This window comes from Arachis duranensis, chromosome 6, assembly GCF_000817695.3.
Source record: "Arachis duranensis cultivar V14167 chromosome 6, aradu.V14167.gnm2.J7QH, whole genome shotgun sequence".
Classification (NCBI taxonomy): Eukaryota; Viridiplantae; Streptophyta; class Magnoliopsida; order Fabales; family Fabaceae; genus Arachis; species Arachis duranensis.
Window position 1 is genome coordinate 84,162,668 of NC_029777.3, and position 11,861 is coordinate 84,174,528.

The following is an 11,861-nucleotide window of genomic DNA, read 5'->3' on the forward strand; positions in this document are numbered from 1 at the left end:
ATGTGATTTCACTAGCTCCAGGCGAGGGTATGATGTATTGATATAGAGTTGCTGAGACAGAACAACTGGTGATGGTTTTGCGTATGATTCTGAGTCTGATTCGTGTAAGAATCAGCGAGTTGGAAAAACATGTGTAACATGAACTAGATTTAGTATCCCCTTACGACAGATGCCTATTGCCGGCGAAGATCTTTATTTTTCTCCACTTTGTGTTTTGCTTAGAATCTCTCCACCTTTGTTTTGAAGATATTATATTATGTGTTGAACTCTTTTGGAACTTGCCTATAGAGGCTCTTATGTTTCCTTTGGGAGAGATTAGGATGTACTGTTGTCAACTACTTTCATACTGTACCCTAGCCGGCCTAAACTTCGCGGGTCGCGACTAGTGGCTATTTACTTATGTTATATATATCTATCTGTTATCTATCTCTTAATCTCCTTTATGCCTTGTCCATATATCGCTTTCGGCTTCACGTTTTATCTTTTCGTTGTCGAATCGTGAGTGATACGTCTTCGCGATTTTATTTCTACTCTTTTCAGGCTTCTCGATTAATACTCCTTTCAAAATTACCTATGTTTATATATTAAAAATCCACCTGAGAGTCGTACCACCGTAATATCATTGACTTATGACTCTAGCATAAGGATTTGAATATTAGGGTGTTACAGAAATAATAGAGGGAACAACTTTTAGTAGCGATTATCCAATTGGTATTTTTATAAATTCTATAACTTTTTCTAGTTTACAACATAGTATTCTATAGAAGTTAGGTCAGCTTGGTCGAAAGCGTATTTCTAAAATTTCGTACAAATTGCCAATAATATTTGGTCAAGGATATGGTAGATATAAGAATTTTCTTATACACACTAACGACAAGATGCAAGTAATATTTAACTGTGAGTCTCGATTTTTAGAAATTTAGACAATTGAGCTATTTTTAAAATTAGACAAGATATTTATAAGTTTTGGCGGATCTACACCAAATGAACAAGTTAGATCGCCTTCATTTAATACTTACAATATGAATAATCAATATGAGACACCTTCTTTTGAACAATAGCAATGGAACCTAGCCTACAACAACTACCAAATTATGAAGCTTTCATGAAAGTAATTGATGTTGTAGAGGATGTCATTCAAGACAAAGAGGATGAAGAGCCATTGAATATTCCATAACTAATGATATTGAAAGAAGTGATCTACTAACATAAACTCAGGATTCTACTTTTGAAACAACATCAATGTCTTCTATTTTAAAATGCAATAAGTTGATAATGACTAAGTGGCTTCACAAAGGAAGGAGATTTTGTCATGGGTCAATGATTTTGAAATAAATACAAAACCGTGCTTGTTGTGAAAATCTACAATATTCAAGGATATGTGGAGTATAAGCGTAGGTGTTAGGATATGATCAACATAAGTACTATGAAAGTGAAAACAACATGGTGAAGGTTGTAATTAGTTGATCTGTCTGACTTTATGACAAAAAAAAGGCTATTGGAAGGTCTGCAAGTACAATGGTTGACATACCTGTTTGGCTACTAATATTTCAAGAGACCATAGACAACTTGATTATCATGTAATTTATTCCACAATATTTTCATTGGTGCAAGCTGATGCCATTATAAGATATTTGCAGAATTCAATCGAGGAAATATTTAGGTTTAGGTTCAATTACTGAAAAGTTTGGATGACCAAACAGAAAGCAATTGCATAGATATATGACGACTAGGAAGAATCGTATAATTTACTATCAAGATAGATATTGGGAGTCCAAATGACAATGCCTAGAACTTTTATGATGATGAAGATATTATCGATTCAAATTAATGGTGTGATTGACCCAAATTAGGTGTAGTTTTATTGTATTTCCTGCACATTTTCTCCTTGTGTAAAGACTGTTAAGCATTGCAAACCTTTTAACAGTATCGACAATACTCATGTATATAGAAAGTATGGAGAATTTTTGCTGATGGCAATTGCACAAGATAAAAATTTTAACATTTCGCCAGTTGCTTTTACATTGGTTGAGGGTGAGAACATAGAGTCACAAAAATTCTTCGTTACTCATTTGTATAAGTAGGTAAGTCCTCAATCAAATACATAATAAATGTAAGAATTTGTGTTGGTCACTTAATATTTTTCATTATATTTATGAATTTCATTAACTACTACTACTAGTGTGTGATAAAACTCATTTAATGTAAACATGTAACTCCTCAAGCGAACATTTTTGTTATATATGACAAGCATAATGCCATACAAGTTGCTCTCAATGTTAAAAGAAGTGGATGGCAATCTCCTGCCACTTATCATGCATTTTATATTCGCTATATTATTGAAAACTTTGCACTCAGTTTTAAAAGCAAGGATGTGAGAAAGACTCTTGTCAATGCAGCCTGTGCAAAGATTGCTCTTGAGTTCCGATTCTACATGGATTTGATTAGAGATGTGAACTCAGACATGTGTACATGGGCTAACCGATGTCCCTTAGAGCAATAGACAAGACCAGGATGGAGGATGCAAGTACGGACACATGACAACCAATTTGTCTGAGTGTGTAAATGTTGTCCTTAAGGGTATTCGACAACTGCCAACTACATCTTTGATGATGTCCACTAATCATTGGTTAGCAGAGTTTTTTGTGAGAAAGGAAAGAGACGCAGAAGCTACAAGTTGCAGATAGGCAAAAGTTTTCATACTTTTTGACAAAAAAATATGTAGAAAAATAGGGAGGCTAAATCTGAATGGCATTGTGAGTATGGTCAATTCCAGGCCTTACACCACCCATGCCGACATGTTCTAGTAGCATGTGCTTCTTAGAAAATTAATTTGATTGTGTATGTTGAAGATGTTTATTTCACGAGAATTGTCTTTAATGTATATAGGATGATTTTTGTTACACCTTCGCATGAGGATCATTGGCCAACTTATAAAGGGTTTTGTGTTGTGCCAGATCCAAGGCTAGTGAGAGCTACATTGGGACAACCTCTTTCTACTCAACTTAGAAACATCATGGATGAATTTAAGGAAGAAAAACTTAAGAGGTTTGAATTATGCAGGCAACCTGGACATATAAGGAGAAGGTTCCCATAGAATCAAGCATCACCGTCCTCACATGCTAGCAGTAATGCATAGTCTTATGAAGTTTGTTCCATTTATTGGGTTGTCTTTAAAATATATGTTAGGTTATGGTTTTTAGAATATGTAGTTTATAATGCGTAAACTGCTATGTTGTTCTCGTGTTATGTTTAATTGTTTTATCATTGTGTGTGTAGGTTTTTATTTATATGATTTAGTTTGTTATTTACCTTATACATTTTAGTGTTGTGCACATTTCATAATAAGTATACGCAAATTGTATATGACACGAGAAGACAAACAAAGTGTATTGGATATCAAAAGGTAGAATAATATATACAAATAAATACAAAAAATGTATCAAAATAAAAGATAGATTGATCTAGAGAACCAAAGATAGAAGTGTATCCAAAATAAACGGTAGACTAATCACGTGCAACAGATGCTCATGTCCCACCAAGACCAATGGACCCCTAGTATATTCTGTTGACATCTCGTTTAGATCAACTCGACTCGTATCCGTCGCAGACCTGTACTCTCTTCCACCATGAGGTGATGCAAGCTATTGAGGCGATTGACATGGCTGAGATGACCTAGAATTATATCCGAAGAAGCAGGTAATATCATCTATCATAAAAGGCTCCAAGGCACTCTCCACCAAACTAACAATAGGCATATTTGAAAACAACTAAGACCCAAAATCATGCATCGAGGAATACGCACTACCATGTGTCAGATGAGAACTCGATCCTCCAAACTCATATAAGAATTGTGATAAAGATCCTCCTTCGCTACTAACGCCACCTGCAAAACCTTCGCTACCTTCCTAAACTTGCACCACTTAGATTGTGGGATTTCGCTGGGTGGGGTGGGTGCTTGCTTTTTTTTCTTTTTTAAAAAAAGTAAAAGTAAAAGTAAAATCCATTTACCTAGTTATCCCATACGAATTCGTTAAACAAAATAAAGAAAATCCTAGTTCACTAACACAATACAAACATAGAATCAAACACAGACTCCCTCTCCTTCTCCCACAAACGTAAAATGGCCCCCTCTTTCTCATCTTAGACTTCAGCCACACCCAGAGGCCAGGCCTCCGCTACGACGACGATGACGCCACCTAGAACATTTCCTCTAGTTGTGTTCCATTGGCGACGTGAGTATGTGATCACAACTCCCTCTCCTTCTCTCGCAAACAGCGACCTCTGCTCGGTAGGAACGACCTCTGCTCACGTGCTTGGTCTCCTCTACTTGGTCTTTTCCATGTAAGCCACACTGCTGCTCAATCTCCTTTGTTCAGTCAGCCACATCTCTTCAAATCTCAATCAAATTTTCTTCTTACCTTAGACCTTAGTGATAATATGCGACTACCAACTTCTACCCTTGGCCCTCCCTCTCTTTTTAGGTTGCTCCATCCATCTTTAATATTTTATTTTCAGTTAAAATTGATAAACCCCAATTTTGTGGTTTATCTTGTGCTTAATTTGGGGGATTTTATCAACTTTTCTCACATTTATTCAATGAAATAGCATAATTTTGTAATTCTCCCTAAATTTGTGCTTAAGAGTAAAAACATGCTTTTTAGGCCTTAAAATAAATAAATTTAAATCACTTTAATTCCATTCAATGTCTTGATATGTTTGTTGAGTGATTTCATATTCATAAGGCAAGTATTGGATGGAAGAAGTGAAGAGAAAAGCTTTCAAAATGAAGAATTCATGAAAAAACAAGGATTTAGAGTGCTTATAGTAACACGCACGCGTGACAGACGGGCACGCATGAAGACGAGGTCGTCGAAGGCGACGCGTACGTGTGACATGACGCGTACGCGTGAAAAGAAAAAGCCAGACAACGCGTACACGTGACACATGTGTACGCATCACAGCCAGCACGTGACCTCATTAAAGTGAAAATGCTGGGGCAATTTCTGGGCTTTCCAGGCCCAAATCCAACTTGTTTCTGAGGCTATTTCATGCAGAATTGAAGATTGGACAAAGGGGGAGCAATTATTTTTAGGTTAGCATCATGTAAGTTAGTCCTCTTCTCTCTAAAATTAGGGTTCTTAAGTCAATTTGCATCTTAGATCTAAGTTTAATTTCTTGTTCTCATCTTATTTTCTTTATAATTTCTTGTTCCTACACCTTCATTCTCTTAGTTTGTAGCATTAATTTTCCCTTTTATGCCTCTCTTTAGTTTTATGAACACCATTGTTGAATTTGGATTTCATTTAATGCATTTTGATATTTGATGTTCTTTTATTGTTGATTTGAGTTGTTAGTGTTATTTTCTTGCAATTGGTAGTTGGTAGATTTATTATTCTTGCACTTTTATGATGCTTTCTTTTTATACCTTCCAAGTATTTGACAAAATGCTTGGTTGGATGTTAGAGTAGATTTTTTAGCATTCTTGACTTGGAAAGAAGAACTAGGCAATCTTGAGTCATTAAGACCCAACTCATGTTGGTGATCTAGAGTTGTCAGTTAATATTGTTTCTATTGACGCTAATCTTTTGCTAATTCAATTAGTAAGTTGATTAGGACTTTTGGATTGAGATTAACTAGTCTTATTTGACTTTCTCTCGTGTGAAGATAACATTGTACCTTCTTCCATTGTTGGAGATGACTAAATAGGATAGGCTCTTGATAATTACTGTTATGATTAGTGACTAGGATAAGAGGCCTATATTCTCAATCCTTGCCATGAATGTCTCTCTTTATTAATTTTTTTCTTTAATTGTTTGCTTTATTTTCTTGTCATTTATTTTCTTATCCTTTTTATCAACCCCACTTGTTCCTTCATAGCCAATAATTGATCACTTCATTGCAATTCCTTGTGAGACGACCCGAGGTTTGAATACTTCGGTTAATTTTTATTGGGGTTTGTACTTGTGACAACAAATTATTAAAACTTTGATTGAGCATTACTTGTCGGTGTGGAACTATACTTACAACGAAGTTATTTTCCTCTAACCGAGAAGAAATTTCTAGCAGAAGGTTTTGCTCTTTTAAAGATCCATGTTAGCCCCTCAATAATAGAATTTAATATTTTTAATATTTTATTTATGTAAAAAAATCCTAAAAAGAGAATTAAAGGTCATTATGTAAATATCATTCATATTTTGGCATTTCAATACTTTTCAAATATTTTTTAAATTCCAATCGATAATTTAAATTGGAGAATTATTTGATATTGAAGGGAGTATAATAATAAAATTATTTAATTTAGTGGTGTCCTGATCCCCTAACACTTAGAAGTCATAATCTATCCGAATCAAAACGATTCTTAATATTTGTGGTGGTGTGGTTTCGATAAGACGTTAATTAGTTAGGAACAAAAAAACGTGTACTACTTAGAAAATTTTTCTATTAGTTTATTTTTTGATGACCCTGCATTCTCCCGGAGAAAGAAAAAAGAACATGATCTGACATTATGGAAATTGAAATAAATGGACCACTAATGATTTGGACTTGGAAACTGAAAGAAACATAGGTGGACCAATTGATATAATTGGTCATCCCACCACTTGTGTCATAAGAGGCCCTCTTAATTGGAACCTAGGCTTGGTTCCGGAATCTTGCTTGTCGATTTTATTTTCAATTATTGTCACACAATTCTAACGTGCTCAAGTAGTTCACCATGCACGAGTTGTATTATTATATGGATAAGAGAACGTTGTGGCATATATCTATTTTATTATATTAAAAAAATATTTAAATTGTCAGATATTATGTTTTATTAGAACTATTAGATATTTTTAAACTAATAAGAATGATGCCAATAGTGTTTATAGATTAGTTGAATTAGTGTTTGGGTGTACGAGGGTTATTGAGGAAGATGAATGGTCTCAAAAAATTTAAAATATATATACATAATTCCCAATACAATTCTAAACACAATTATTTATACTTTTTTTATTTTATTTTCCCCTAACAACTAACATTACTCTTTCATTGTGTTAAACACTTAAACCCAATTATATATATGTGACAAATATATAGTAAAAACAGTTTAGGTAGGTAAAAGAACATGAAAAAATTCTCGTGAGTAAAAATTGATTGATTTTGTAGGTTTAAATCGATTTTACCACGAATACACTTCTTTCGATTTTAACTACAACATTAACCAGAAATTAACTCTAATAGAAAAATCATAATGCCAAGTTATACTCAATGTCAAATAGCAATGGCAGCTAACGGATATGCGGAATACTTTGTTAAGCTTTTCAATTGATAATTGAATACTGATTATAATTTTATAAATAAAATACATGTGACAAATACCAGATAAGTCAGAAAAATGAGCTTGCTTTGCATACCCAATGGAAGGAAATGACACTTGATGAGAACTAATTTATTAGACCTAAAGATCAAGGTAGTGATTTTGACAGCATAATCTTCTGAATTTCTTAACATTGAGGACTCCCATCCAGTGCCAAATTTATTGTTTGTTAGGCTATTATTCTATTTTTGGTGTTGATTATTAATAATTAGGCACTTTTCAAAAATATATAATTGAAGCTTTTTATTTAAAGGTTTAATTATTCTATTAGTCCCTATAGTTTTACAAAATTTTTAATTAGGTTTTTATATTTTTTTTCCTTTTAATTGGGTTTCTGTACCAAATTTGTTTTTAATCAGTCCCTCTTATTAGTAATTGGCTTAATTTTATAGGAATCCAACTAAAAAAATTAGTGCAGGAACCCAAATAAAAAAAAATATCTACCCAATTAAAAAAAAAGTTGGTACAAGAACTCAATTAAAAGAAAAATAAGTACAGAAACTTAATTAAAAATTTTGGAGACAACAAATAATTAAACCTTATTTAAAAGATAAAATTTTAAAATTTTCAATGAGAATAAATGTATATATATTTTTTCAAAAGACAGGAAATGACATAATAATATAAAGTTATGATAATAAGGTAAAAATGCTTGCTGACTTCACTGTGACCTTTCTTGCCTAATTTTTTTTTTAATTTATAAAAAAAATACCTTTAATTTTTATAAAAGTGATCTTAATGAAATCCTTATTAATAGGCCTTATGGTGTTTGAGAAAAAAAAAAACAAAAAGAACTCTGAAATTAGCCTTATGGTGTTTTAAGTATGAATTAAATAAATTTGAGTAGCAGTGACAAAAAAAAATTGAGTAGCCAAATAATTATTACTATTACTACTACTAGTTAAGTGCTAATCTTTCAAACTAATAATTAATACTGATAAATATTCTTTTGAGAAATTTAATTAGTACTGAGAAAGTTGAAAGAAATTTCACTAGATAATAGTAATACACCGATTGATTGATTTTTCTTTTTTTTCCCTTTTTTTTTCTATTTTTCACCGGCCTCACTTTTGCCATGAGTTGATTTTATTCCCCTAAATTGTAAGAGAGAAAAAGAACAAAGATAATGACTATACAAGTGAAAATGGATCAGATGTTTCTGGTCCAAAGTTCACCGCCCTGTGCTGTGCATCAGACTCGAGCAGGAATAGGTTATCTGATAACATTGTACCAAAAAAAGTTTTAAATATATTTAAATCCCACGATTAAAATTAAATTTAACATGAATAATTATTATATTTAAGAGTTAATATAATATTCGATTTTAATACATAAATAAAATTGAGTCAGTAATGATAACAAATATAAATATTTTTCGTTAATTATTCTAGTGAAATTTAACGTATGGTAACATTAAATTCATTTAAAATTTTTTGGGACTAAAAAAAGATATTTAAAATATTAAAAACAAAATTAAAATTTAGTTCGAATATTAAAAACTAAAATAGTATTTCATCTTTTATATTTTTTAATGAAAAATGAGTGGAATTGTTAATCTAGAATATAGCAAAAATTATGATAAAAATATTCCTTAGGTGTAACATATTCAAAGACACACGTTCTTCTATGAAATGGCAAATTTAATTGTGTGTGATGTTTTATTCTTTGATTAGATTGAATTTAAAAAAGAAAAAGAAATACTCTTACAACAGGATTTCTTTTTTCATAGAAAAATACCTGGTTGCTATTGTAAAACTATAATATATCTCTAGAAATAGTAATTATTCAGTTTTTACAAGTGGGCGTTGTGATTGTGAAATGTATGACAGAAAAAACAAGTGTGAGTTCCCATTAAATGGACCACAATAATGGACCCCCAAATTCCCCTTAGAAACAAGAATTACACTACGCCAAGTCGCCAATAGCCATGGCCATCCTTATAAACAAGAAGCAAAGGTATATAGTCACAAGTCCTACCCCCAAGGATTTATCAAGCTTCATGTTCTTCTTTGGCAAAATCACAAGGGCCCAAAGAACCCCTCCCATCAAGAACAGTATTGTTTGATACAATGAAGTATCCTTAGGAATAACATAAGGATCAGGGTAATCATTCAATGCTGAGAGAACAAGGGGCAAGCCCAAGCCCATTAAGGTATTAAACATAGGCCCAGCATAGCATCCAGAAATAGCCATTTGGGCCCCATCTGGCCCACCATTCATAGCCATGGCACCATTTGCTATCAAATCACCTAGGGAATTACCCCAAGCTAGGACAGTTAACCCTAAAATTGAAGGGCTAACCCCAATTATGTTGCCAATTGAGACCAATAGTGAAACAAGCTCCTCAGCAATTAGATAAGTCCAAGTTACACTCATTACAAATCCACCAGATAACCAAGGGAACAAGCATCTCCTTGGTGGGCTACAACTCTTTGTGGTCACACATGCCATGTTACCTAAAATTATTCCAACTAATGAAGAGGTTAAATAGGTAACTAAGCTGCTCCTTGAACTCACATTCTCCTTTTGGGTGTTGTAAACTGTTGCCAACAAAACTGGTGCCAGCGTCACCGATATAACTGCATATGGCTTGGACCACTTCTCATCATTCACAACTGGAATTGTAAGCCTTCTTGGTAGAGAAAGTGGCAACTCTACAATTTGTAGAAACTTCCCCAAGTTATTCCAATCAAATATCCTATTCTCCGCATGTTTCAAAATATCTGACACAAAAAAAAGTTTAGTGAAATAAATTTTTGGTAATTAAAAATAAAAAATATTAGGACATTTGAATTTATTATTTTTGACTATCACTTAGTCATCAATTCAATTCTTTTAGTTTATTTTTTTTAATCTAATAATCCAACAACATATACAATTAAATATATCTTTACATTTAAATTAAGGATATTTTTCAAACAATTATATTAGTACATTCTTAACGTTCAAATAAAATACAATCGTTTTTAAATAGTTTTCCATTCAATCATTTCAAGATGGTGTTTGCACCAAGAGTATTGTTTTTCAAAACGTGATTAATATTAGAAATTGATAGATATATTTTATAACAAAAATATTATGTATATATAAAAACTTAATTGATCATATATTTATTATATATATTGTTTAAACCATTTAGTTAGTATAACAATAATTAATTTGGTGCTACACATGGTTGATTGTATAATGAAGCGGAAGAGAAAGTAATATTTACCAAAAGTTGGTCGTTGCTCTTCATGATTGGTTTCTTCAACAACTTTCTCTAAGTGGTTTGGTTTTTCATCATCAACATAACCCAACAACGGAATCCCAGATTCAAGCGATTCATCCGATGAGGACACAACCGCAAATTCTCCAGCTTCTTGTTTATCATCTCCATAGATAAAATGTGTGGCAGAAACAGCACAAACATAAAGAAAATATATAGAAACATAGCAGATTGAGCCCAACAGGGAGAGTTTCCCAATGGAGATGATGATTAAGAGGACAAAGAGTGAGAAAAGGAAGAAAATAACATCTCTAATGAAACTTGCTTTATCAATCGCAACCTCTTTTGTGCTCACAAGAATGCTTATGATTCCCATAACAGCACTTGAGACAAAGAAAGCACCACCAAGAATGCTGTTGAGACCAACAGCACCATCGCTTGTTTTGGTGAAGGAGACGACGCTGGCGAAGAAATCGGGGGCACCGTTCCCTAGCGAGAGAAGGGTGACCCCTGCAATGGTTGGTGATAGTCTTAAGATTTTCGACAACCCTTCCAAATTGTTGCAGAAGTAGTTGGAAGCCGTGTCGCCGAGCAGGTAGAAGAGCACCGAGAGCCACATGATTAGTAGTGTGTGGCCGAGAACAGGGGAGTTTCCCAGGCTGCAATAGAAGATTTGAAGGTAGTTTATGTAACCCTTTGATCTGCAATCTTCGTGGGTTTGGACGTAGTAGCATTTCGCGGCGTCATCGGAGAATTTATGCAGGTCTGTGCAGCCTTCCACACTCATGTCACTACTTAGTAGCCTTGCATGGTTGAATCTTCTGTTCTTGATGGCTGGGGCACTTTTGGAATTGTAATGAATGTTTGAAGGTTTTATTACAAGGAATACTAGGAGGAATAAGAAGGATATGTTGAGAAAAGGAGTGATTGATTTTCTGAATTTTGCCATATAATATAGCTTATTATAGCTAGAAGCAATTTAATTTGTATATAATAATAATAATGCATGTGAATTACATTGGTAGAGAAATTTGTTGAGGATATGGTAATATTAGTGTGATGAAAAAAAATATGAGGGGATGATAAGAACTAAGAAGTGATGATTCCATTATTATGATGAAGTAGTACTAAAAAGGGAGGAACTTAGAAGAAGAAGACAGAAGTAGGAAATTTAACTCTCAAAAAGTTATTGCAGTACTGGAATTGGATTATAGCAATGATGGAACAAGAAAGTTTAGACATTATTATTATTGTTACTAGAAAATACAACAAAGCAAAAAGCAACAGTTTATTGTT

The 11,861-nt window shown here is 33.1% G+C and overlaps 1 protein-coding gene across 1 annotated transcript; it reads right to left on the bottom strand.

The window, feature by feature from the left end:
• Nucleotides 1-9,030: 9,030 nt before the first annotated feature.
• On the bottom strand, nucleotides 9,031-11,647 carry LOC107494365 (cation/calcium exchanger 1). Its single transcript, XM_016115419.3, has 2 exons — nucleotides 10,572-11,647; nucleotides 9,031-10,080 (listed from the first exon to the last, which is right to left on the bottom strand). The coding sequence occupies exons 1-2, from the start codon at nucleotides 11,512-11,514 to the stop codon at nucleotides 9,263-9,265; spliced, it is 1,761 nt and encodes a 586-aa protein (XP_015970905.1). The 5' UTR covers nucleotides 11,515-11,647; the 3' UTR covers nucleotides 9,031-9,262.
• Nucleotides 11,648-11,861: the final 214 nt, after the last annotated feature.